The following is a 27,062-nucleotide window of genomic DNA, read 5'->3' as shown; positions in this document are numbered from 1 at the left end:
GTGTCTTTTTACCCCCCCCCCCCCGCCCGCCAGCCCGCGCGGGTTTTTCCAAAGTTGATGGTCCTTTGTCATTTTAGAACTTACAGTCTCTCCCCTGCTCTACAACCACCACTTGAAACAATAAAATGTAACCAGCTTGTTTTCCAGAGCTTCAACTTCATTGACATTGCCAGGAACTTTGGGGTAAATTCTCTGTTGACCCCAAGTCCCCTGGGGTGTTCCTGGGTGAGGCCATGGTGTCCAGGCCCTTTTTTGAGTCCCCACAGCCAGCTGGGTGCAGTGACTCTCCCTTTCTCTTTCTCAGTGCCATCGCCTCCATCCTGAGGGCCTGGCTTGACCAGTGCGCAGAGGACTTCCGGGAGCCCCCTCACTTCCCTTGCTTACAGAAACTGCTGGATTATCTCAAACGGATGATGCCAGGCTCTGATCCAGAGAGAAGAGCACAAAATCTTCTTGAGCAGTTTCACAAGCAAGAAGTGGAAACTGACAGTGAGTACTTGCTTGCAGAGAACAAGCTGGATTCTGATTCTCCAGCCTCTGTGTGGAAGATAGGTTCTCCCTGTACTTTTTTATTATTATTTTTTTTAAGATTTCTTTAGTTGTTTGACAGAGGGAGAGGGAGAGAGAGAGTGTGTGGGGGGCGGGAGGGAAGCGGAGAGGGAGAGAGACTTTCAGGCAGACTCCTCGCTGAGCGCACAGCCCGACATGGCGCTCGGTTTCACCACCCCGAGATCACGACCTGAGCCAAACAACTGAGCCACCCAGGCGCCCCAAACTGTTCTCCCTATACTTGATAAATGACCTCAGTTTGTCTCAGCGAGGCAAGCTGCTGGGGGATTGGTGGTGGGTAAAAATTCTGAAGTTTATCAAAGTGCTGATTACAGTACCTCAGCCTTCTAGAGCCAAGAAGGAGATTTTCAAGACCACCTAGTCTGGTGCTCTCATTTTATAGAAGAGGAAACTGGCTCCGAGAAGCGGAGTGATTTCCTTGGGTTTCTTCTAATACCAGAAAGAGGATCTTTTACCTTCTCGGGTCAACATGTCCCACACTGAACCTGATTGTGCTTTTTATTATCTGCCTCCTGGCTCCTCTCCCTAATTAATGGAAACCCCTCGCAACCACCCCCATTCGGCAGGCAAAGAATTAAATCCAGTTGTGCTCCTGCCCTCAGAAAAGCTCAGAAAGCCCTGAAAAGGTGTTTCTCTGTCAAGTTGGAAGACATCACTGTCCTTGAGCATCGCCGACGGCCTCATCAAAGGAAGTTTCTGTGGCTGTTTTTTCCTATTGGAGGAACTGCCTGCCTGTTTTCAAGGACAAAGGAAGGGCCACCACTGCAGGTCGTGGGCCGCTTGGAATTATCTTTGAAGAAAGTCAGAGTTTCGGACAGGCTTTCAGCCTGACGATTTAGCCCCTCGCTGGCCTGCTGGGTGATGGTTGCCATGGCGGCTGACCCACTTGGAGCTTTTGACAGGCATTTCCCTGAAGTGACGCCCGCTTTCCTCAGTGAGGGAAAGGAAGCGGTTCCTCACGACCGATAAGGGAAGCTGCATCAGTGCCAAAGAAAATAACCTCACGTTCCAAACAGTACCTGTGGAATTGTTTTACGTTTGGGGGAGCAGAGCAGGGGAAAACGCAGTCGCATCATGAGAAGCTGCCTGCCAAGTACTCGGATTCTCGGATGACTTCATCTGCCGGGAACGCTGGAACACCAGGGGCGCTCCCCCAGCTGCCGGACCTCCACTCCCATCGGGGCCTCCCCGCCGGTCTTTGAGCCGCGGTGGAAAATGCTGTGTGAGAGCCCAGCTCTCCCCACCGGGGCTGCCCCTGGCTCCGGGCCTAATTGGGGAACCGGTGGGACCAGTCGTTCATTGTTTCCGACCCAGCGACGGAAGGCAGAGCTCATTTGGCAGGCTGAGACGGGGGAGAGGGAGATCGCCTGACTTTGGAAAGGCTTTTACGCAATGCTCGAAAATGAATTTTTCCTGAGTTTGGAAAATTTTAATCGAGAAAGCTCTAAACTCTCTGTTTATTAAAGTTCAGTGGTCGTTATTGAAAAGGAGTTTTAGGAGCTTGGGTCTCCTGGGCTTATTTTGCCCATGTTCACACTGGCAAAAGCAAAAGTTCGCCTACATTGTTTTCCAATAGTAAAATTTTGCTTCAAGTTTCTACTTCCTTCGCTCTGGAAGAAAGCCCAAAGCAGAAACGGTGAAGGCATGGCCTAGGCCCCAGAGAGAAAGGACCACGTAATCTTCGCCTGCAGCAACATCCCAGGCACATATGGGTCACTGTGAGTGTTTGCTGCGTGAATGAGAGGATCTGACCTTACCACACATCCTCTTTGGCTGGAGTGGGTCAGCCTCTGCATTCCAGAGCCACTGGGATAGATTGACAGAGTAGCTAGCAAGAGGGATGGGAGGCGCATTCTGAACCTTTGTTTGAGATTTCAAATTTCTTTTTCCTCCACTGAATTGAGGAGCACCCCCAGAGCTGTGTGGAGGCAGAATGGTGAAGGCCTAGGGCTTAGCTCTAATCTTTAGCTCGTGCCTGTTTGTGTTTCAGACTCCGGGGTCAGGCAGTGATTCCCTCGCCTACCTTCTCCAGTTATAACCCAAGCCTATTGGGTTGGGAGGGGATTGTGGGAGGGGGCATTCTTTTTTTTTTTTTTTTTAAGATTTTATTTATTTATTTAACAGAGATAGAGACAGCCAGCGAGAGAGGGAACACAAGCAGGGGGAGTGGGAGAGGAAGAAGCAGGCTCCTAGCGGAGGAGCCTACGTGGGGCTTGAACCCAGAACGCCGGGATCACGCCCTGAGCCGAAGGCAGACGCTTAACCGCTGTGCCACCCAGGTGCCCCGGGAGGGGGCATTCTTAAATCCCATGCCTGACACCAGAGTTGGCCAGTCCCCACGTGGTGCTCTGATAGGGGAAGTGATGCACGATCCACTCTCAGTACCCCTTTCCCCTGGAAAACCAAGAAAAAGAAAAGGCCACCCCAACTTGACCCAAGATGTGTAAAAGTCTCATTCTACAAAGAAAAAGAGGAAAAGCTTAAAATGGAACCATCCTGGGGGAGTAGTAACACACTGATTTATGTTCTGCCAAGATATAGCTGAATGCAGCTAAGTTTTTTGTTTTTGTTTTTGTTTTTTTGAGAACAGATCTGACAGGAGAGCAAGGAATGTGAAGGGGATGAGGTGCGGGATGAGGTTGGAAAACAACCCAGGAATCGGCAAAGGTTCCAGGGAAGGGAGGCTGTGGTTCAAGTTCAACTTCATCCAGTTCCACAGTCTTTCAGGATGGAGTCTGCAATTCCTGTTCTATGGGCCGAGTCCTTCAGCTTTTGATTTGGAATCCAAGTAGTTGTTATAGTAATTTTTTTTTTCTCACTTCTTCAGTCTGTGTCCTGTGTAATTGGCTAACTGAGGATCTTATCTGTAATAAGGCTCAGGTGAATTTAGTTTCAGGCTATTCTTTTCACACATACTTGACTTTAGGTGGGAAACTGAAAGCTACTCCAAACATCTTGAGAATTCTAAGGACTTTCTTAGAATTATGAGGACTTCAGCAGCATTTCTCACACCAACATGGCCCATTCTCCTCCCCAGAACGTGGCCTGCTTTCATGCGCAGTCCTTCTAGGCTTCTGGTTATCAATGGCGATAATTACAAATTACGTAGTTGGGGCTTAGGAAGTGGCTTGATGAGTCCTTAACCTGAGTGTAGGGTATGTGGGAGCCCAAGATGAGGGAAACCCCCAGAATGTAGCCCAACTCTGCTTCTCTAGACTTTACCTAATCTCCCTGTGTCCCTGGCCTAAGAATTTGGTTTATCAAAGGGATAACATGAGGCCTCTGAACTGAATAAAGAACCGACAGAGATTAAGCAGACCTCCATTTCACTCAGATTAATCGTGCTTACCGTTTCTCCCTGTGCGTTTTCTGAAGGATTAGCCCTCTTCTTTCTAAATGAAGGAAGTGCAGTTTGACTCTACTAACAAGGTCATAAGCAGTGGCACCAAAATACTAATTTTTTTTTTTCCATCTGTGAACAGATGGGTTTCCCAGCACTATCTTCTTCAGCCTGGAAGAGGAAGAGGAACTGGAAGGTGGAGGGCCTGCAGAATTCACGTGCTTCCCAGAAGATCTCGTGGCAGAGCAGCTGACCTATATGGACGCAGTACGTCTTCTCTCTGTGCCTCAGATGGGCTTGTACATAAAACTCGGGGACTGACAGTGCTGGTGGCCTGGGAAGGCCAGTGGGGTCATGTGACTTAAGTCTTTTGTGATCCTTGAGAGAGGCTGTGCCTGTAAATGCGGAGTGAAGATGTGACTCGAATCAGTCATCTGAATAATTCAGGCCTAAGCTCTTCTTGCGGTTCTGGGTGAAGGTGCTTTTTCCTTGGCACTCGGTACACGGAGGGAAATAAGAATTCTGATTCTTGTGACACAAAATCTACCCTGTTCCATGGCTATTTCTCTCCCTCCAGACTCATAAATATTTCAAGATCTGAACTGTTTATTTGGAGGGTTGTAAAGCGGTCAAAGTATAAATTAGGATAAAATAAGTTTGCTGCGTCCACGTGTGACTCTATCTGGCAGTTCGTGTCTATGTGTTTCCTGTACTTTTGGTGTTTGAATATGTTTGTTAGCCATACATAGTTGATGACATCGGTCACGTGTCTTAGTGCAATGTTAGCTGGTAAATACCAGTTAAAGAAAAGAGGGCTATTATAAATTATCGTGACGGTTTTAGCTCTGCTGCACTTACCACTCTGAAGAAAGCAGCATAGAACGTGACAGAGTTTCCAGCTAGTGAGCATGCAAATAAACTATCAGAAGCAAATCAGAGAGTCTGTGTAAAGAAAATCCTGGTGTTCTCTCTTTCATACAAACCCTTACATGTCTTGAATTGAATTGTCATACAGGTGAGAATTGTATCTGGTCAACGAATTTGCTTTGATTTTGTTCCACAATCGATAACATCAAAGAAAGATAGGAAACTTCATTGGTGATGACTTTTAGGCAAAGACCTGGAAACCAGGCTGTAACTTCCTTTCCTCCTTTTACTCTGTGATGTTGAATGGTATTTCCTTTTCGATGCTTAACTTTCTTCGTTTTAGAAATCCTGTAGAACTCATTGATGACAATGCCGCATGGATTATACTTCTTTGGATCACTTCTCAGGTGGTCACTGGGCGTCCATATGCATTGTACCCAATTCATGATCGTGAGTGCCCAGAATATACCCTTAATGTGATTTTGGGGTCAAAATCCTCTCGACCTCTAGTATAGATTTGTACTTGTCTTTCGGGATAGAAAAGTCAAAATGTGGTTGGTCATTTAAAATTTTCTTTTGGCTGTTGTGTTCCATGTACTCAGTCTAGCAGATTTAGAAGGATCATGTGGGCTAATAATTAAGATATTAATTATTTACCTGTGTCCATTGAAATAGACATGATGAGGCAAGTCAAGTAGAAAAGGGTTGTTTGTCCATTTATAAAATACCAATTCACAGATGATGTGCTTTGCCATATGAAGTATCTGTGTGGTCCTTGAAGTCAGTTTCTCTTTTGTTCTAGCAACTATTCAAGAAAGTAGTGCCTCACCACTGCCTGGGCTGCATTTGGTCTCGAAGGGATAAGAAGGAAAACAAACATTTGGCTCCTACGATCCGTGCTACCATCTCTCAGTTTAACACGCTCACCAAATGCGTTGTCAGCACCATCCTGGGCGGCAAAGAACTCAAAACTCAGCAGAGAGCCAAAGTCATCGAGAAGTGGATTAACATTGCTCATGTAATTGTCTTTTTAAAAATATTCTTTGTATTTAGTAGATGTTGGAGACTACTCCACCTCTCTGTTTAAAGGGGTCTATTTGCGAGGCAATCAAACGACCACATGTGAGGGACCATTGGGTTTTTGTTGTTGTTATTGTTGTTCCTCCAAAGTAAGAAGAAAAGTCGCCTTTCTTAACTTAGGAGCTTATTTTTCCTCTTTGAAGAAAATTGGTCCCTCGCAAACTTGTCTCTGCTCATGGGCTGCCGCACACGCTGTCTTCAGGGTAACACAGCTATGTGTTTTCCCCTTATTTTCACAAACTGAGTGCCCATCCTACCCATGTTCAGTAAATAGAACTGGATAGTCTAAGCGTCAGACAGACGACTCTGCAACGCAGAATGATTACCCACCTATGCACCCTTCCAGCACCCGGAAGCATTATATCATCTACCGATATAAAAAGCTGGTACGTTCTTAGAATCCTGAATCTCTTTTCCAAAGGACTGAGATGCACAGATTTCACATTGATCTGGGGCTTTTCGGGAGGGCCTTCTGTCTGAAGTTGGAGGGACAGAGTTTATTCCTAGGCCTGAGTTAAATTCTGCCAAGTGTCAGTCTGGTCTCTTGGGTCAGCTGCTCACATCCTGTGTGACCTTCGCTGATCAGTATCTTCATGATCCAGAAAAGGTGAACAGTATTCAGTCACTTGGTCACCAGATAGTTCATGAGCTCTTAAATGCACGTGAGCTACAGTTTTATGTACCGTGGGGACATCGTTAGGATAAGCACAATTAATGTGGTCTTACAGGAGCCTACAGTCAAACAAGGAAGCTAAGATAGACTGGAATGATCTCAGCCGAGGCAGAGGAGGAGTGGGGCCCTACGAGATGAGCTACAGCTGTGGAGGAGGGCGAAATCACTTCTGACTGGGGGGATCAAGGAAGGCTTTGTGGATGGGATGACATTTGAATTTATCTTTGAATACTAGATAGAATTTTTGGTATTTGAAGATGGGGTAAGATTTTTTTTTTTTTTGGAGGCAGAAGAAATTACATCAGCAAAAGCTATGTAATTAACTAAACTTTGAAACATAAGTATTATGTAAATATCTTATTAGTCAGTGTTCTGGGTTATATGGGTCAACCCTCAACCAAAGCCCGTTTTGCTTTCTATGCTAATATATATTTCTTTTGTTAAGCCCTCATGTTTAGGGCATAATGCTTAAATTTTCACACACACACTCTCTTCTCTCTCTCTCTCTTTCTCTATTGTTGTCTTTGATTAAAGAGCAGGGCCATAATTGTTCTAGGGAATTGGCCTTATTTTGAATTTTTAGGTGGTCTGTTACCACAGATGTTTTAGTATATGAAAAAAGTAGGAAAACAGTATCTTACAACTTAGATTTCTCCTATTGTGAATTGAGCTTATTTTTCAAGAGCTACAAAAGAAGTTCTGATAGAGTGGAACAGGGCATGGAATTTCTTCTTAAAATGATAAGAAAAAAAAATTTTTTTTTTGCCATAAATGCTATATCCTTTAATCCATTCAACTCCTTAGAAAATCTGTAGTGAGAATACAGCATCTCTGTGTTTGACAGTGTGGCTCAAACAGTGACTTTTGGTCCAAATTAAATATAAATTGTGCATTTATGTGATAATAAGAAATACAAGTTGAACAATTTGAGGTCTATTCCAAATCCCATAGCACATGCTTAAAAGCCAGGGGTCCTTGCTCTTGGCCATGTAGTTTCCTAATATTGAGCATGTTGCGTCCCTTGAAATTGTGTGGAGTAATTTAATAAAATAATGAAATTCATAGGTGGTTTCCTGCCAAGATATATTTTACTTTTCCTGCATTAATCACAATTAATTTCTATCGAGAGGCCATTTGAAAAGCGATAATAATTTTACATAGAAAATATTTGTGACCTAATGCGATCATATTTTCTTGGACTGGCCTTACTGCTATGTTTTTATTTTACTTTTGCATCTCCTGGAAGATACTTCCCTTTCTGGAAATGGGGCCAAATGTCTCTTGTACTCCTTTAAACCCTTAAGTGAAGCCTCTTTCTGGATAATGTGTTCCATATGTCTATTACAATTTGCATGAAGTATCTGTGCCTGAGTCCCTTTATTTATTGCAAGTTTCTTGATTTTTGGAACATGACTTTTGGATTCTGAACCTTTGTTGAACCATGCTCTCGTGGGCTTGGGTTTCCAGACTGACCGTATTTCAGAATGCTCACTCGCTCTCTCTTGCTCGCTCACTCTCTTGCTCGCTCACTCACTCGCTCACTCACTCTTTTCAAATAAGGGGAGAGCCTTGAGACATTTAAAAAGAGCGGGCATGACTTTTGTAAAATACTTTGGCACTGATTCTAAGAAAAAAATGTTTGGAGGTTTGTTTTTTTGGCATAGTTTTAAGTAGCCAGATTTTGGCAAGCTAAGTCAGAGAAGGCTGTTTCCTCTTCCTGTTCAGGGTTAGCATGACTTCATGAAATGACCTTAGAAGTAATGTGCCTTTATGCCCAACCACCCCGGGGTCTCTGGCTTCAGATGTTGTGCACAGAGCCACACCCACGCTCGCACAGTGTACTCAGTGGGTATATTACACTCCCAAATGCCTCCTTTGCCATAAGGCACGGCCCACTCTCCCCGTGTTGCCAAAACTGGGACTCCCTCCCTCACTGTTCCGTTGTCCCCGCCGTTCATTCAGCAGGACGTCGACTCCAGGGTCGCCGGCTGCTGAGGCTGCAGACTCCGAGCGGCCGCTTCGATTTCAGGATCAGAGAGCCTTTCTCCTTACCCAGAAAATGCCATCCAGAATATTTCCTGTTCTCTTTCTATTTTGTTTTCAAATGCTGCCAAAGCGAATTTCATTTTAAAAGCCCAAGTTATTTTGGAAACACCGAAGGAACCAAGGTGTTTCTGAATGTTTATGATCGCGGCACAAGCCAATCTGAAACCAAACGAATGTGTATAAAAATATTCCCTCTTGGCAAAGAGCATAAAAGCCAAAGTTCAACTCGTGGTGAATTTTTATTGCCAAGTTATATACACCTCTCTGGGCAAGGGTTGGCCACGAGATGTTTGATACCGTCTGACCTCACGGAGGCTGCTGCCGGCTCCCTCGCTGGGTCTCAAGATACAGTGATCTTTCACGTGTGTTTTTAGGGCATCTGTGTGCTTGCCTCAGACGCAAGCTTGCGTTCCTGAGCACAGCACTGCAGACTCACCTCCATTCGTGTTTTTACGGGGAAAGCTGGAAACCATAAAACTGTAACAACAACGCAAAAAATATATTAAAGGGAGAAAAACAAGCATACGGTGCCAAAACCTATAAAGTGTTTCGGTGACTGGGGTGGGAGTAAGGAACCACTTTTTGATGTTCAGTATTTATACAGCTGCCTATTTAGTGGTAAGAATTCATAGCAGCTGTGATACCTCTAAAACAGGAAACCACCAACTCACCGTATTATTGATATTTAAATGCCTTTTATGTTTTAATCACTCTCCGCACAGGAATGTAGGATCCTGAAGAATTTTTCCTCCTTGAGGGCCATCATTTCTGCACTGCAGTCCAACTCCATCTATAGGTTAAAAAAGACCTGGGCTGCCGTCCCCAAGTAAGTTCCCAAGTGTCCCGCTCTGCTTTCTTTGGCTGGGGCGACTGGTCGCTGTATCAATGGTATGGGTCCTCGCCTTCAAAGCTCATATTATATAACTAAAGAAACATATTTGAAAGTCTCTGTGTGTCCCAGGCAGGGTGCTCTTTACATGGAATCATTAATGAGTTTTGAAGTTGGCCGGGGCCGGGTGGGGCGGGGGGCGCCACAGGCGTCGAGGCTCATTGGCCAAGTGTGCCGAAGCCGAGATTATTGCCTTGGGGATGATTTTAAGGATGTGCTCATGATCTAGATTCCGAGGGGTAAGTTTGTGGAGTGATGAAGTTATAGCAGTTCGCTGTGACTTCTGGTTATTTCTCAGCCTGGTTATTCCAAAGTCCGAAGCTGAGCCAAGATGGGAGGGACCGTGTGCGTAGATAGGACATTAGTCCTTGCTGTTAGGCAAGAGTCTATTCAGCGCACTTCTGTTTCAACGGGTTAAAAGCTATCTGAGTGATATTAAAAACCCCCAAGTGGTCCTTCCTAGGCACCTAACTAAAGTTATCAACTGGCCACATGTTATATTGTTTTTTCATTTGGTATTTTTTAAATATTAGTTTTCATTTTATATTGTTTTTCATATTTCTTGGTGAAACCTTTGGAACAATTAACAATTTATTGTCCTTGTTATCTTATTATCTTCCTTGCCCAATTTCCAGAGCTTCCCTTGTAGACCAGAGAACTTTTTGCAGAGAAGGGAAAGGTGAATGAGGAGGCAGCTGTGGTTCCCTATCAGTAGATTTAGAAGCTGGGGAATGTGTCATGGCTACAAACGAGGCCAGTTACATTCAACAGGTCTACCTGGGGTTGAGCTAATCAAGAAGTCAGGCTGTATCAGGGAAGAATGTATAAACTGTTTACAGTCTATACTGTATGTGGTATAGTCAGTTTCAGCCAGGAGGGGAGCCAGCTGGCTCCCCAGGCAGGCCTGCCCTTGTGGGACTGGTGGCTTCAGTCCTTAGGAGTGGAAGGTCTAGGCATTCCGTTTCATCAGTTCACTCAGAGTTGATTAAGCCCTAAGGGACTGACACTATCCAAACTTGCAAGAGACCCAGATTGGTACACCAGAATTTCATGCATTTTTGCTGAAAAAATGAGTGCCAGAGTACTCACGCACACCAGTGGGCTCCTATTCTCAATCAGAAGAAAGGCTACTTGGGGGAAGTCAGACTATTTATTACATAAGGCTTTGATGAGTCAGTAGAAAAAAATTGAAGTGGCTGATCGTAGTGCCTGGTGTTACAGAGCCGTAGAAGCCATAGCCGCTTGGAGACTCCAAAGCTCGTGCTCTGTTTACAGCACTGTTATCTACCAGGAGAAAACCTGGCAGATATGCTTTCCAAAGTCCAGTGCAATTTTTTTGATCACCACTTATTCCTTACGTTCTTTCTACTCTTCATTAGTTTGAGTAATCCAGCTGACTCTGTATGTGAAAGAAAGATCAGTTGATTGGTTTTCCTTTGCATGTAAATCTTATGAGAGAGATGGGTCATGGAAAATCACGAGGTGATAGGCCTGGGTAAAAAACAACGGGAAAATCAGATGCATACAGAGTCCTCATCCTCAGTAGCACGGGCCCCTCTCCTTCCTCGCATCAGTGCTCCCTGGTCGTGGCATCGAAACAAAAACAAAAGGGTGCTCAGGTGCTAAAATACCTCCTGTGCTTGACTGCAACCTTCTCGATTGCAGTGGAAGGTAATCCTATCTTTCTTTGGTGGTTGATCAATAGCATACTGTGGAAAGGCACTTAGCCAGCCAAAGAGTTCTTCCACAGCAAATTTGAGGTTAAAACACAAGTAAAAAAAAAAATAGTGGAGTTGAATCTTAATCTCTTGGTTGCCATATGAGGCCCATTCTTCCAGCTGGCTTTTTAAATGATTTCACCTCAAAACAAACCTCAAAGCCTCACCCTGTACAGTGTGGGTGTCTGGTCTGTTTCTTAGTTGGTCGGTACAGGTTTCAGCAGGGATGCTGCAGGAGTGTCCTAGTTCCCAGAGAAGGCGCTTTCATAGCCGCCTTCCATAGTTTTTACTGCTGAATTCAAGGGACAGGGTGAGGATACCTTATTTGGTGATGGTTTTCCCTGTAATCCTTAATGCTAATCACTTTCAGTGGACAGAGAAGACGTCTATTTATTTCTCCTTATTTAGGCCCACATGTAATTAAGTTCTTAATTATTTTTTCCAAAACACAAATAGCTTTGCTGGTTTTCTTTATTACAAGAATAATATTACCCTCATTGTAAAACAAGTAAGTTAGTATTGGCTTTCCCATGCTCATGACGTGCTGCCTGTGGAATGATAGGGCCCTGTTAATTCTCTGCCTCCGGCATCCTCCACTCAGTAACCCTGGAGGGCTGGAGAGAAAGCCTGAGGCCCGTGGAGAGGGACAGGGCAGAGTGGGCGCTTTACGTCTGTGATCCTGCTGACCTTCATGGCGGTCCCTCAAGGGGACTCTTAGTATGTTCCTTGTTATAGGTAAGGAAATGGAAGCTCAGGATGGTTAAGCAAAGGGCCCAAGAACCCTCGGGGAGGGAGGGGCAGAGTGGGGATTTGAGCCCCCTCCCCTGACCAGAGCCCGTTCTGCGTCCATCTACTCTGACTCCGATGTGAGAGCACTGGCCTGTGACTCAGGAAATTTGGCTTCTGCACCTGCCATGCTCAACACTTAGTGACAGAAACGCCAGCAAATCTTCATCTCCAAATGAGGGGACCGGCCAGCGTGATTTCTCGGGTCCCCGTGGGGCTGTGTGTGGATTGCTAAGACAGATGTTTGTTTTTTTTTTTGTAAAGAACATGTCCCAGCTAAACAGCTTGATGCCCTAATTTAACAATCCTTATTTATGATTATACACTCATGTTATAATCATGAGGGAAAACCCCTCTCTTCACATAGGTGACCATGTGTACCTTAAAAAAAAAAAATTCAGCCTGCATTAAAAAAGTCATTGGCTTCCTCTCTGCTCCTGAGACCAGTACAATCCCTCTGTGGCCACAGGTAACGGAGGGGTGCAGGGCCGAAGATGTGGGCCTTTCACTATTTGTGAGTATTTTTTTCATTCCTCTCCCAGGGACCGGATGCTGATGTTTGAAGAACTTTCAGACATCTTCTCAGACCATAATAACCATTTGACCAGCCGGGAACTTCTGATGAAGGTGAGGCTCTTGGTGGGGGTGCCGGGCCGCGTCACTGATAGCTCTGGAATCCTTTCCAGGCAAGAGTGGCTTGAGGGCTCCCTACATTCCTACAGTCCCAGGAGAAAGCCTGCAGTGACTAGAAGGCAGAATTTTTGTTTTTGAGGGCAAATCGAAGAAGCTCGGGGCTGAGAAAACCGAACGTCCAGCCCTGAAGCTTCACGGTTACACAACCAGATTGTGAAACTTGTGCTCACGGGTGTATCTCTTTAACGAGCCGCTCTGCGGACACCAAGTGCTGGCAGCGAGGTGGGTGAGAGGCCCTGGAATATTCCTCCTCAGCAAAACATCTTCTAGAATGACAGAGGCCAAGCCTGCAATTCCACATCCTGTATTTGGACCAAGTTGCATGGACCCGTCAGCAGTATTTAGCGAATGCCTAGTGAGTGCTGACTTCTGAACCATAGGAAGGTAGAAGTATAGCTTGGCTGATTTTATTTCTCCAGACATTTGTCGAATGTCCAGTATTCGTAAAGCATTGGAGTGGCCTCTAGATGTATGAAGGCGACTAACCCTGAACCCATTTTCAAGAATTTACCCTCCGCCTGGCGGATGGAGACACTAAATGAGACTAAAGTAGTCAAATAAATGTACAAATAACAGGTTGTGAATGGTCATCAGAGGGGCACATAGGCCAGATACTATCTTCACAGCCTTTCTATAAAGGAGACTTTATCATCCCTGTTTTGCGGATAGCCAAGACTCAGAGAGGTAAGCCCTGGGTCGTAAGTCACACACCTGGTAGGTCATGGAACTAGGATGTGAACCCCACCTGGTGAGACTCTAAAACTTGTGTTTCCATCACTAGGTGTAAAACTGTTGCTTCTGGCCACTTGGGAGTAGGGGGCAGGGTAGATCAGAGGAAACTTCACAGAGAGGGTAGATCAGTAGTTGAACAACTGTTGATTGAGCGTTCACAGTGCGCTAGGTGTCCGAGGTGCAGCCGCACCGAAGGCGGTCTCTGATCTGAAAGAGATGACGCCTCATGGCGGAGGTAGAGAAGTAGACGATTATAAAATCGCAGGGTACGCACTACCAAAGCGCTGAACTGGGCCGTTAGAGGGTATGAACCTTGTCCCTAGTCTCTTTTTCTGTGAATTGGAGATAATAATAGTGTTTAGTCCACTGACCTCACAGAATTGTTTTGAAGATTGACTTAGATAAAATATTTGTGTTTGTTTTTATATTTGTTGTTTTGTATTTTTTTGTATTTGTATTTGTTTTGAAGGTTGACTAAGGTAAAATATTTGTGTGCACATGTGTTTTTCATATTTGGCATGCTGTGTGCATGCGAAGCCAAAGTATGCATACCAGATGAAAGTGAGTAAAGTATGGGCTACCTCGGCAAGCTCAGAGCGGACTTGGAGCAGGGATAAAAGTCCCGCGGAGGCGGGGTCCCTACGAAAAGGCCTCCACCTGACACCCATCAGATTACTCATTCCTGTAAGGGCATCTGTGATGGTCCTTCTGTGATAAGTCCTGCTCTTCCTGCATGTCTGTCTCATTCTGGGCTCTCCCGCGTACTCAGCTGTCTCCCTGCTGGCCTGCAAGCTTCTTGCAGGCAGGAACTGGGTTCCTTTTGTCACCATTCTATCCCTAATGCCCGACACAGTGCCTGCGACACAGCTAGTGTTCAGAAACTCTGTTCGACTCCATGACTTGGTGGGCCTTCGGAGTCATGTGACTGAGAAGCTGCCCCCTCTTGGCCCTTCTTGGAGTAGACGAGAGGAGCAAGGCTCCAGATTCGGCCTACTGATTAACTGCACACTAACCAGGGCTTGCTGAGATCGCGTTACTCCCTGCTTCACGTCCCCCCTGGATTTGCAGACTTTAAATGGAAGGAGAGGGCTTTGTGGTCTCCCTGTCAGGAATACACAGCTAGACTAACTGGAGCCATACATTCAAATCCCAATAGCTCTGAGTCATCCTTCCAACGTAGATAGATTCAGGGCCATGCAGCCTGTTGCCTGGTGGTGAGGTTCTGGCCGAAACCTTAGAAGCAAAGCCATATCTAGACATTAAAGGTCCCGTAAAACTTTCTTAAATGTAGAAGTTGGCCCTCGTGCTCGAAGTTAAATTTCTTCTACATGGCTCCAGTCCCAAAGAAATGAAAAACTTGGCTATGAATCCCTGTGGTCTGTGCGTTATCATTATGGTGGCGTAATGTTTGGGGCAGGCCATATGTATATGTAGGTCCCTTTCCAGTCACCTTTGTTGATCATTCTTCATACGAAGTATATAATTCTTAGTGTTAATTCTCAGCATGACTGTAAAAATAAAAAAGGAATCAAGGTAGTTAGGTTCTCAAAAGAACCACTGAGAGAAACTGCTGACCTCCGTTTCTCATATGCCGTTCCTGGACCCTCACTGGTTTACAGTTGGGTAATCTTAGTCTTAAAGACGGGTCTTCTCCTCCATTTCCGGGTAGATGTGATGTGCCACCTCTATGATATTCTGGCTGAGGCAACATAATAATTAGTAGAAATCTAAAAAACAAACAAAACAAAACAAAAACTAAGGTTTTCATTTTAATTGTTGGGAAAAAATGTTTTTATTTTTCTCAAAGATTATCTTAAACCTCTGATAATGAACTTAGATCACTCTGAGCAGGTGCATGTAGAGTCCATAAATTTTAAAGCAGCAGGAAAGCAGAATGCCACCAAATCATCCTGGTTCTTGGGACCCTTGGGTGAGAACTCTCCCTGGTGGAATTGCTAGAAACAATTGTGAGCAAGGCCCAGGAATTTGGCTCTGGTGGAAACGTATGTGTAGGGAAGCTCCAAAACCCGCCCAAGTCACGGTTGGAGCAGGACTGTTAGGACTCTGGAGGCCCATTCAGGTCATTACCATTAACTTCTGGGCGATGAAGTACCCAGCACGGATTGAGAGGAATCCAGTGCCTGCATACGCCCGAGGCCTGCGAACAGAACGGATAAGGGCACCTCAACTCATGGCGGTAGAGAAAAGGTGGGACTCAGGTGAAAAATTTTCACTAGAGAGAGAGAGGGAGGAGAGAGAGAGAGAGTGAGAGGAGGAGGACAGAGGGGGAAAGATATAGGAAGGGAGCGGGAGGTTAATGGAGAGAGAGGGAGCAATTTGGAATTCATCCAAACATAGACAGTCAGTAAGGATGACATTTCCAAAGACCCGATTATAGCAAAAACCCAGAAGGTGACTTTGGCGGAAGAAGAGACACTAGGAACATGAGCGTGGCCAGCAAAGGAGTTAGAAGGAAGGAGCCAGTGTGATGCTGTCAGCAAACCTGTGAAAAGTTCCAAGGGGTTTCAAGGGATCGGTGGTGTGAGAGCTGCAGAGCAAAAGATTTAGGGCCAAGAAAGGAGAAAGTGGACACCGTTGGATGTGGCAAATAGTAGGTTTTCGGTTGACACCTCATCTGGAGGAACTGGCACTGGGCCCCTCTTCAGAGACCCAGCCAGGAACGGAGCCTCACTCTCTTGCAATCCTGAAGTCATGAAATCTGCAAGCCTGCAAGCTCTCACCTCAGGTCTTCACCCCCCTCCCAGCAAGGAGGCTGTCCCGAGTGCTCTTCCTTTCCATCTCTGCTAGTCTGTGGCTCTTGGAAGCCTTTTAACTTGTCAGAAATCCTTCTTAAGAATTTGAGATCCGTCTTCCATAACTTCCACACATGATGCCTCTGCCAGCGATGGAGAAGCTGGGAGGGAACCAGAGGGACCCACACAGGAAAGGGATGGACACTCATCTTCGGGTCAGACAGAAGTGATTTCTCACTCCAAGCAAATGCTCAAGGATTTGGGAGGACTCGCCACCCCCTCGCTTGGAAGATGGCACATTTTGGGTGGCTTTCATTCATGCCCAGGAAGAGCTCTACGCAGGACGTCGCTAAACAGTACTGCTCCTTATCATCCTTTGTAACAGGGAGAATTGAAGTAGATCGTGAGTCACTGTGGGTTCTGGACCCAGCGGAGGGCTGGTGGGTGACGGATCTTGTGCCTCGCTGACATCGGGAAGGCCAAGTCTGCAGAAGGCACGCCTGCACTGTGTGCTCGGGGAAGGTCACATGCTACGGGAACAGCATAAACCCCGGGAAGACTGACCGAGGAAAAGCTACCGGAGCGCTTATCCCCGACTGGATTGTGAAATTTGCCTCCCATTCATACAGTTCCTGGAAAATGAGAACTTAAAAGACCCTGAAACCACAAAACCCCAAAACCCTGTGTTCAGTCAGCAGACTGGCGTTGAGTCACCATCGGCAGAAGAGTTTGTTGTGACAACAGACAGGAGCCGAGCAAGGGTGGCCCTTGGTCTCCAGGCCCCAGGAGGAAGAATCGACTTGTAAGAGTTCCAGACCTGAGGAAAGCAACTCAGGAGGATGGGCTGGGGGAGGAAAATGGGGGGGAAAATAGGCGAAGGTCTGGCTTTCCTAGATTAGTGCTGCTCCACGATACTGGACTTCCTCAGAAAACTTCCGGCACAAAAGTTTCATTTAGCTAAGAAATGACCACAGAAAGAATCCCTTTTCTTTCACAGAATGCTGGCACATGGATTTCAGGCCAAGAGCAAGAAATCACAAAATGTACTGAGGAAGAGCTTCATTTCCGGGGCATATGATTAGTCCGGGTGAAATGTGGGGTATGCAAAAACCGCCTCCGGTTCTGGGAACTGCGGGCCTGGTATTGACCATTGATTTTATCACCAAATCAGGTGTTCTTCTTACAAAGCAGGAGGGAAATGGGATCACCCGAGGCCCCCAGACCTTATTGCAAAGAGACCACTCGTGACAAGCCCGCCAAACATTGACATAACTCAGCGCAGAGCCTGTCTGAGGCCTCTTGGTTTTGCATGGGGTGCAGGCCGTTGTGCAGGGGTTCCAGACCAGAAGCTATGTGTCCCTTCTCTTCCTTCTGCTGCCACTCTCCATCACTCTCCTCTGTGTGTGCTTCTGTTTCTTAGGAAGGAACCTCAAAGTTTGCAAACCTGGACAGCAGCGTGAAGGAAAACCAGAAGCGGACCCAGAGGAGGCTTCAGCTCCAGAAGGATATGGTATATACAGCCCTCGGTCTTCCCCAAGGACCCGTCAGAAAGCAGCCCTGTGTGGGTGGTGGGGCTCCCGCATGGCCCCAGCACCTTCGATCTTCAGGGCGCCCTGGCTTCCAGGAATGTTCTCCATCCTTTACTTCATTTATTCTCTGCAGCCCTGGGATGTCTCTCTGTAGGAGACATATTATCACTCCTATTTGACCCAGTGGGAAATAAACACTTAGGGTCGCAAAGCATAGTGTTCTCTGGAACAGCTTTTCTTCTAGAGGTAAGGGGCAAAGTCTGCAAGTGGTAGACTTTCCTCCCTTCTTGCTGTCTTCCTCTGTCCACTCCTGCACTTAGAAGCTGCTCTTCCCTTGGCCTCGAGACCTCCTGGGCTTTGGTTCCCCAACAGGCATGCCTACTGTAGTCAGCTTTGGACACTCAGTGGCCTAGGGACATGAGTGCCGAGGAAAGAGTGTCTGCTCCCAGGAGGACTTGTTCTATGTCCTGGCAGATCTTTTCATTTGTTCCAAACCCTCTCTCCATTTTCCAGCTTTCCATACTAATCCTGAGGACTAACTAAACCTTTTTCCAGTTTTTCAATACTCAAAGAAGTACTGTACCTCCCTCCTTAAGACTGAAAGATAGTTACTATCTTTAGCTTTATCTTAAAGCTTTATTTTAAAAGTTCTCCCTTTTAGCATGGAAGGGGGAAAACCAGAGAGAGGAGATTAGAGACTGACAACCTCTAGATCTCCTCATCCCTGCTTCGGGAGGATTTTCTCCTTTGGAAGGCTGGACATAAATCAGAAGTGTTGTGTTTGAATGATAGGACTCTTCCTAACCATAAAGCCTATAAAACATTTCACAGCATTTTAGACTTTTTTTGGTTGTTCAAAGGTAAGTTAAAAATAGCTGCTAAAAAAAGATTATTTTAGTTCAGGATGAGACCTTGTGCACATAACAGGGAAGGACAAACCGCCTGAGAGCGAGTCCTCGGGGTGAACCTCTCCAGTCAGTTCTGGCCAAGGAGACAGCTGGCCTCCCATGGAGCAACCTAGTCCTGCCCTGGCTGGGGCTTTGTTTCCTTCCAGAATGTTCTAAGTGCCTGAATGGAAGTGAGGAGAAGGTATCCATGGAAGCCGCTTTTTCTTTTCCCTTTAGAATGGTTAGTGCCGCAGCGGCCTTATGGAGAATTGAGATGATCTCAAAGGAAATTCTGTGAGATTAATACTGCATATGCCTGCAGCTGAAGTGATTCTGCCTTCATTTCCAAGAGACAACATTTCTTAAAAAATAGACTTTTTATTATGGCATTTACAGATAAGTTCCAGATAGTACATGGAGTTTCTGTGAAGCCCTCAGCCCGTGTCCCCCATTGTCCACACCCTCTCTGGCCATGACCCATCTGTCAAACCTGAGGCACCAGCACTGGCGTGCTACTATGAACTAAAATCCAGACTGGACTGGGGTTGCACCACTTTTGCATGAGGACGCTCTTTCTGCTCCAGGAGCCAGGCCAGGGGCCACGCTGTAGGACGCTGTCCTGTCTCCCCAGGCCCCTCTGCTCTGTGAGAGTTTCTCAGTCTTCCTTTTTTCTCCTTACCTTGACAGTCTCCTGGAACACCGTCCCTGGTTATCTTTAGAATGTCCCACAGTCAGAGTGCGTCTGTTGTTCTCTAGTGAACAGACTGAGGTTATGGATTTGGGGGAAGGCGATCACAGAAGTGAAGTGTCATTTTCATCATGTCCTATCAAAGAGTCACTGGTGATATTAACCTTCATCACTTAAAGTAGTATTTTACCAGATTTTCCACTTTAAAGTTACTATTGTTCCCTTTCCCGCCTCTATCCTTTGGAAGTGAGCCACAAAGTCTAACCCAAGAGGCCACTTTTAAAAAAAGATTTTATTTATTTATTTGAGAGACAGAGAACAAGCACACAGAGGGAGAAGGAGACCCCCCGCTGAACAGGGAGCCCGATGCGGGGCTCGATCCCAGGACCCCGAGATCATGACCTGAGCCGAAGGCAGATGCTTAACCAACTGAGCCACCCAGGAGCCCCCCAAGAGGCCATTTTAATAGTGACACCCCTGCTCTTGTGGTATACGCGCTTCCTCAGTGCACAGTTGCCCACCCTTACCGATGGTGAGGCCTTTCTAAACCACCAAGCGTATCCACACACTCTGAAAGAGAAAAGACATCCCCTGAAACAGCCTAAGCAAAATATGAATCCTCTGTGAACACTCCTGAACATACTTGTGTGGTCTCCTGGCTTTGAGGCCTGTTTTCATAACTTTGAGAGTTAGAGGTTAGGTGACAGAATTCCCATCCTTTTTAAAAATCTTAAAAATGTCATTCATGGAGGTGAACACTAATGGTCTTAAATGGTCCTTCATTTTCTCCGAATGCTGTCAAGGCTTACCTGGCCGTTCAAAGATTGCTGCCTTCACCCGTAACGGTCAAATTGAGCCAACAAGAGGTGCATTTGCTTCCACTTTTTCGTAACAGTAAAGACCGTTTTGCTGTGCTTGCTCTTCAGGGTGTGATGCAGGGAACCGTGCCCTACCTGGGCACCTTCCTGACTGACCTCACCATGCTCGACACTGCTCTGCAGGACTACATCGAGGTGAGTTGTGTGCATGTGGTGCTGTGGATACCCAAGAGAGAAATTCACGGTATTCGTGTCTGTAGAGGGCCCATTATGTACGCGGCACTGTGTTAGGTGCCGTGAGGAATACAAAGAAGAGCAACACCGGAAGTGAGTCACAAGTTAGTGGAAGCTAGTATTGAAGCCGGCGGTGACTATGGAGATACTAGGAATTCTGACAGAAGTGCAATGAGAGAGGAGGGGAGGTCACAGTCAGTTCCATATGCAGGGGAGGGGAGGCGGGGGTGATGGCAGAGCCTTATGGAAGGAGTGGGTTCGAGAAAGACCTTGATGTTGAGTAGCACTTGGGCAGGTAGGGCTGAGGGGATGATAAGCCCTAGCATTCTACTTGGTGGGGTAGGGAGGCTGTCAATTTTGTAGATTTTTAATTGTTCTTTTCTTTTTTCATATAACTACCTGTCCTGAGGCGCCCTTGTGCTTTCTCTTGTGTGCACGCTCTTTCCCAGGGAAGAGAAGTGAAAGTTAAGCTGCTTGTTAGTAGCTGTAATAAAATATTAAGTGGAGAAGAAATTTGACATTTGAAGTGAGATTTAAGGATTGCTTGTGTATCTAAGTTTCTGTCCCGTCCCTGGTTCTCACACGCGACGAGTCAGCTTCTCCTCTCTCAGAGTTAGCAGGCCTGGCGGTGGTTCTGCGTGTGCCTACCTCCAGCTCGTCATACTGTTGTGGGCATGCTCGTTCATTTTGCATTTCCCGAGCTCTGTCTCTCCACGTCCTCTGCCTCAGCTTATCTCAGGAAACACTCATTAGCACTGGGGAATTTTCTGGGAGTGACCGGTGATTTAGAAGTTATATTCGGCCTACTGAGAACAGGAGCTGGGGGATGAAGAATTGAAACTTAACTTTTCATGAGGCTATGTAGAAGCAACTTCCCTTTTGATAAACCATTGACAATTTGGTTTCCAGTATGAGTCAATGGCCACCTGTTTTTGTTGCTTTGGGTCAAGAAATAAAGTGTAATGGAACATTTACTCAAGCTTTTGCCCTGTTTCTACAAATGTCTTTGGATTCTGAATTGTAACTTCCTTATCATTGCTATTTTAGTTGGTTTTGGACATTTTATAAGAAGGCTGTCTGCCTATCATGTCCTATTAGAATTCAAAGAATGTTTTTCTAGAAGCAAATGGTGCTTCCTTTCCTACACAGTAGCCATAATTGTAGTGTCATTGATCATCGTGGCTTTATCATCCCTGTGATCTGTTGTAATGACTCATAGGACAACATGGGGCTGTATTTCAAAGTAGCTTGGTTTGTCACTATTTTTTTTAATTTAATTTCTTTCAGGGTGGGCTGATCAACTTTGAGAAAAGGAGAAGGGTAAGTAGAGGGCTGCAGTGTTCCATTTTACATCATCTGGGCATGAAAAAAGAGAAGCAGGGATTTAAGGCTTTTTTTGTAGTGGCAAGAAGAAAAAAAGAATTCACATTTATCAAGCACTTATCATATACAATTGTGCCTTGTGCGATCCTGTGTGTTACTCCCCCAGAGTGCCGTGAAGTAGGTTTTATCTTCCTCAATTCCCAGGTGTGGAGACCTGCCCCCAGAGAGATGGGATAATGGGACCAAGGGTCTCCTGGTAGTGGAGCCGGGATGAGACCCCATCCTGCTGCTGCAAAGCCCACATTTCTTTCCTCACCCCTCCTCATCTCTTCTTTATAATCAGCCTTGACAGCACCAGGGTCATCCTGTGAAGGAGAAGGGGCTTCAAAAGAGCAAATGACATATGGAAGAGTTAATAAAGATGGTGAACTCTGGGTCTCCGAGAGGAAAGGAAAGGGTGTTCACTGTGACGTGTCGATAATTCTTTTCCTTTCCTGTCAGCATGGGAAGGGGTGAATTTTTCTGTGGAGAGAATAGTGGACGGCTTTGCACAGCACTAAAAAAAAAGAGGAAACAGAGCTCTGAAAATTTGCTGTGGTTTTAGTGTAAAGATGGTGTGTTTAAATAGATAGTTAAATGACGCGAAGGAAAATGAGTCAACAGAGGAATGCCTTCACCCCATAGCACTCATGACTAAGGAAGCTTACTCATTCCTTCGTTGTTTCATTCTTTCATTCCCCACGTATTGATGGTGTACCTCACAGGGGCCAAGCACTCTGATAGTTTTGGGGGTCGCTGCAGAAAAAACCCCCAGTGCTCCTTGTCCTCGTAAACTTCACAGTCCAGGAGGAAGTAGACAAGTAAGTCGATAGTTCTAATACAACTGATAAGGGCTTGTGAGCAGAAGTCGTGGGTATCATAGGAAGACGTAGGAAGGGCATCTATCCCCAACTTGTGGGGTCAGAGAAACTTACAGGAGCAAATGACAATTGTGTTAAAACCAAACCTTTAGGAGCCAACCAGGCTGAGCTCGTTAGTAACAAGATATGCTAAGAGAGTCAAATGTAAGTCGTTTGTCCCTGGTAGAGTATACTTTCTTCTTTAGTGTGATGATAAATATTCCTTGAAGGCATCGAGACCAAAGCTGAGGTCATTGGTTGGGAAGTTGATACCCACAGAACCTGCCTGTTGTTGTTTCTTCTGTCCTGTCCTGTAACAATAAAACAAATTCACTTACTAGCCTCCAGAGTTACCCATCTTTGTCCTTTCACTTCAGAATCACCCTGGATGCTACTCTCTTTCCTTTTAAGACTAGCTTGTTAAACTTCTGGAAAGTTTGAGCATAAAACCTAAAGCTAAGGCTTATACCCTTTGCTGACTTAAAAAAAATCTTTATTGAAACATCCAAAGAAGTATAAATAATTTTGGACATACTTATATACTTGCTTCTCTTGTGAGCTTTAAAAGATTTAACTAAAAGGATTTACTGGAGTAGTAAAAACCCAAGGAGTCAGGAAATCCAAACATTCAAGTTTATGAGGCCCCGGACTGTTTAGATATTCAACCCTACCAATACTTATTTACTGAGGGGTACGGGTTGAAGAAGATGGGGACGGGGAACTTAGGAGCCTCCTGACTTAAAGTAATTTTTTTTCTCTCTCTTTAAGGAAATAGAAATGGAAATTGAAAATATACTTTAAAAGTACACAACTTTAAAAAATAAGTTTTCTCTCCCTAGAATGAAAACATACAAGAGAAAAAGGGAGCCACTATGGCTTTAGGTGATAACTAGTTTCAGTTGCTCTGCTAGCCTGTTTTAGTTAGACAGATTTGCTTTTTCAAGGAGAAGGAGGATTGACAAGCATACAGAGACTTCAGGGATTCGGAGTTAGAATCTTTAAGAGTTATTCAGTTCTTTAATTTCTAAGAAAGGCGGAGAACTTCAGAGTCCTCCTGGATGGTTTTCTCCATTGTGTACCCTCATGTGGTGCGTCTTCGTGTTGAAAAGAGGTATATTGGGTCGGCCTTAGTATTTATTTTCTTTTTGGTGTTCTGTCTGCTGCAGGAATTTGAAGTGATTGCCCAAATAAAGCTCTTGCAGTCTGCCTGCAACAGCTACTGTATGACACCAGACCCGAAGTTCATCCAGTGGTTCCAGAGGCAGCAGCTCCTCACAGAGGAGGAGAGGTAGGCACACACACGTCCGTCAGGGTGGAGCTTCCATGTTGGCGACGGGAATACTACCTCCATTTCCTCATGGGGCCATTTTTTCAGCAACTATTTAGTGAGCAGCTGCTAGATTCTAGAACCTCAGTTTTCAAAGGATAATGGTATAGCAGGAGAGGCTGGACGGATGGCATCCCAAGATGTGCTTTCAGATTCTTGCGCTACCATTTTTGTTGTTGTTAGTCTTTGTAACCTCGAACAAGTCACTGATTCTTCCCGATCTTCAGGATGCTCGCCATAAAATGTTTGTTTGAGAGGATTCAATGAAATCAGTTTTGGAAAAGCACTGTTAAAGTGCTGACCGTCATCGTCCTCATCACCGCCACCGCTGCTGCCTCCGTCGTCACCACGTCTGTCATTTTTGTTCCCTGGTACCAGCTTTCCAGGGAGCTTTCATTTGGGAAGGAAAGATTCATGAAGAATTGGAATCTGGCGGGTAACTAAAGTGCTGCAGGATCTGTGGGCAGGAGCAGTTTGGCCAAGGATGGGGGGGAGGTAGGGGAGATTATCAGAGAGGTGTGAACATTTGGGCTTGGCTGTGAAGGAGAGAGAAGATTTCACCAGGAGAACTGGAGAAGAACATTCCAGACAGAAGGAAGAACATGAGCAAAGGCTTGGTGGCCTGCCATGGTTGGCATTGGGAAGAACAGTGAGAACTCTGTTGTGGCTGGGACACAAGGGGCAGGTTTCAAAATCATGGTTGACAAGCATGGAAAAGTACATTAACTCCAATGAGGAATGTCCACCCAGCAGGGCAGTGGTCTTTACCCTGTAGTCCAGCAGATTGGAGTCTGCAGGCCATATCCGGCCCACCACATGTTTTTATATTTTTAAATGGTTGGAAAAAAAAAAGGGAGATTATAACATGGAACAGTTATTTGACATTCGAGTTTTAGTATCCATAAATAAAGTTTTATTGGAATACAGCCATTCATTTACATCTTATTTATGGTTGCTTTCCTGCTTTAACGGCAGTGAAGGAGTTGGAAGAGAGACCATATAGCCTGCAAAGCCTAAAATATTTGCCATCTGGTCCTTTACAGAAAATATTTGCTAACCCCTGCCATAGACTAGGGGATTTCCTTGAAAGTTTATCATCCGGGAGAGCAAAATTGACAGCAAAATACGTATTTTGCCAATGAGGAAATTGAGATTCAGAGAATAACTGAACTAGTCAGTGGTAGAGTTTGGGTTTAAATTCTGGTGTTCTCGACTGTACAGCCTAAGCGCTCAAGGGGTTTGTATAGCGGTGGGGGAATCATGTACCCTCGGTAAGCCGTGGTTCCCTCATTTGGAAGATAGATGATTTCTGAGGTCCTTTTTTAAATCTCAGAGTAGATTGGTCCTGTTACATTCGAACAAAACCTGTGATTCAGTACTCATTGGTTGGTGAAGATTTTTTTCTTTGCCAGATAGAAAATATAAGCAGTTACTGCCTCTCCTTACATTTCAGGTCTGATAGTGAGTGTGTATGAGCTAACTTTCTCTCTATATGTCTATCCTTCTCACATATGGAACATACATTCCATGGCTGGTGATCTGGATGAGAAAATCTAGGCTCACGATATCAGCTGTAATCATTAACTTTTTGTCAATTGTATTAATTGACTTCTTAATGATTATAGAGGAATCTTGCTAAATATATCCCATTTTTTTCTTCCTCTTTACGACCACCTCTAGAGCTTAAGTGAGTATTTGAAAAATTCCTTTATCAGTGAATGCCCACACATGAGCAAATACCTGGATACATCTTTAGATTTTAAAAAGTACACATAATTAACTTAGCAAGCTACTGTTTACCACACTCACCCTTCTGCACCTGCCCAGAGCCAAATACATCTACTAGTTAGAGCTACAAGCTTTCATAAAAGACCTTTCAAGTCAGATATAAATCCCTTTTGTGCTTGTGGAAGCTCTGTCTGCCTGGCATAGAGATGTCTGAATTTGGAGCCTTTTAAATGTTGGGTGTTTTGGCAATTAAAAATCATATTCAAATATCTTTACCAATAATATAACCACCTATGTCTATTCACTAAAGATTAGATAGTTTGCAAAAGTCTCTTCTTTCATTTCTCTTAGATAAAAAGTTGAGCACGTGTGCGCACACACACAGAGTAATGGGGGGAAGTAGCAGACAAGAGATAATTCTCCCCGTGGCTTAGTAGTGGGATGAGAATGGTCAGGAAACAGAGTGGAGTCAGCCTTTTTGATGCTGCCGAAGCCCACAAGTCTGTCTTTGAGGCATGCGGCACTAAGGGCCTCAGTCCGTAGGCCAGGACGGGGATCAGAGCGGGAGGTGCACGTGTCAATTTGCAAACTCTGGTCAGTAAGTCCATCCCCTCCGACACTGGTGATGCAACAACGTGGTATATACATCTTTACTTTTTGAACCATCAGAGACTTCCTCTAAAACAAAATCAGCAAGTCATGTGCATTTCAACCCGTTTGTCAGTTCTCCAGCTCTGACCTCACCAGCTCCCTCCTCTTCCTCAGCTACGCTCTGTCCTGCGAGATCGAAGCAACTGCTGATGCCAGCGCCACGTCGCCCAAGCCTCGGAAGAGCATGGTGAAGAGGCTCAGCCTGTGAGTGTCGCCCGGGCGGTCCCGGGGCCCCCAGAGGGTCCCCTCGGAGTGGGGGAGAGGAGGGATATTCAGTACAGCAGCACCGACCAGGGCAAAAGTGAAGAGCGGTTCACTCACCAGTTAAATAGTTGACCTTTCTGTCATGAACTTTCTAAGTCTCTTCCTTCTTCTCCACTGTTCTCTCTGGTATGAACCACCATCATCTCCCGGCCTGGACCATTCTTACAACATCCTTATTGGCTTCTGGCCCGAGCTTTGCCTCAGTGATCCATTCTCCTCCAAGCAGCCTGGTAGTGTCCTAAAACATACACCAGATTATACTTCCTTGCTTAAAAACCTCCAATGGTATTTGAATATAGCACCCAAACTCCTTATTTTATCCTAGCTTAGAAGGACTTTCATGATCTTCCCCCAACATTCTTGACCACCTTCCTCTCATCCGTCCTTGCCCCTTGTTCACCAGGATCCAGCCACGCCCATCTTGTAGCCACCCACCAACCACACCAGGCTTGTCCCTGCCTCAGGGCCTTTGCACCAGATATTTCTTTGGGCTGACGTGTTCTTTGTCTGTGGCTGGCTCCTTCAGATGTGGGCAACAGCGTCACCTGAGAGAGTACCCTCTCTGAT

At 45.5% G+C, this 27,062-nt stretch overlaps 1 protein-coding gene across 6 annotated transcripts in view; it reads left to right on the top strand.

The window, feature by feature from the left end:
- Positions 1-27,062, top strand: part of RGL1 (ral guanine nucleotide dissociation stimulator like 1) — a 248,238-nt gene that overhangs the window by 203,136 nt on the left and 18,040 nt on the right. For all 6 annotated transcript variants that reach the window (XM_044387870.3, XM_057315608.1, XM_057315611.1 and 3 more), the window contains 10 exons: positions 305-489; positions 4,053-4,177; positions 5,580-5,795; positions 9,299-9,402; positions 12,512-12,596; positions 17,568-17,657; positions 20,178-20,264; positions 21,591-21,623; positions 23,692-23,813; positions 26,346-26,435. In XM_044387870.3, coding sequence (XP_044243805.2) covers positions 305-489; positions 4,053-4,177; positions 5,580-5,795; positions 9,299-9,402; positions 12,512-12,596; positions 17,568-17,657; positions 20,178-20,264; positions 21,591-21,623; positions 23,692-23,813; positions 26,346-26,435 — 1,137 coding nt within the window. The remainder of the gene's footprint in view (positions 1-304; positions 490-4,052; positions 4,178-5,579; positions 5,796-9,298; positions 9,403-12,511; positions 12,597-17,567; positions 17,658-20,177; positions 20,265-21,590; positions 21,624-23,691; positions 23,814-26,345; positions 26,436-27,062) is intronic.

The sequence above is a fragment of the Ursus arctos genome, unplaced genomic scaffold (genome assembly GCF_023065955.2).
Source record: "Ursus arctos isolate Adak ecotype North America unplaced genomic scaffold, UrsArc2.0 scaffold_2, whole genome shotgun sequence".
Lineage (NCBI taxonomy): Eukaryota > Metazoa > Chordata > Mammalia > Carnivora > Ursidae > Ursus > Ursus arctos.
This window is presented reverse-complemented; position numbering and strand designations above follow the sequence as displayed.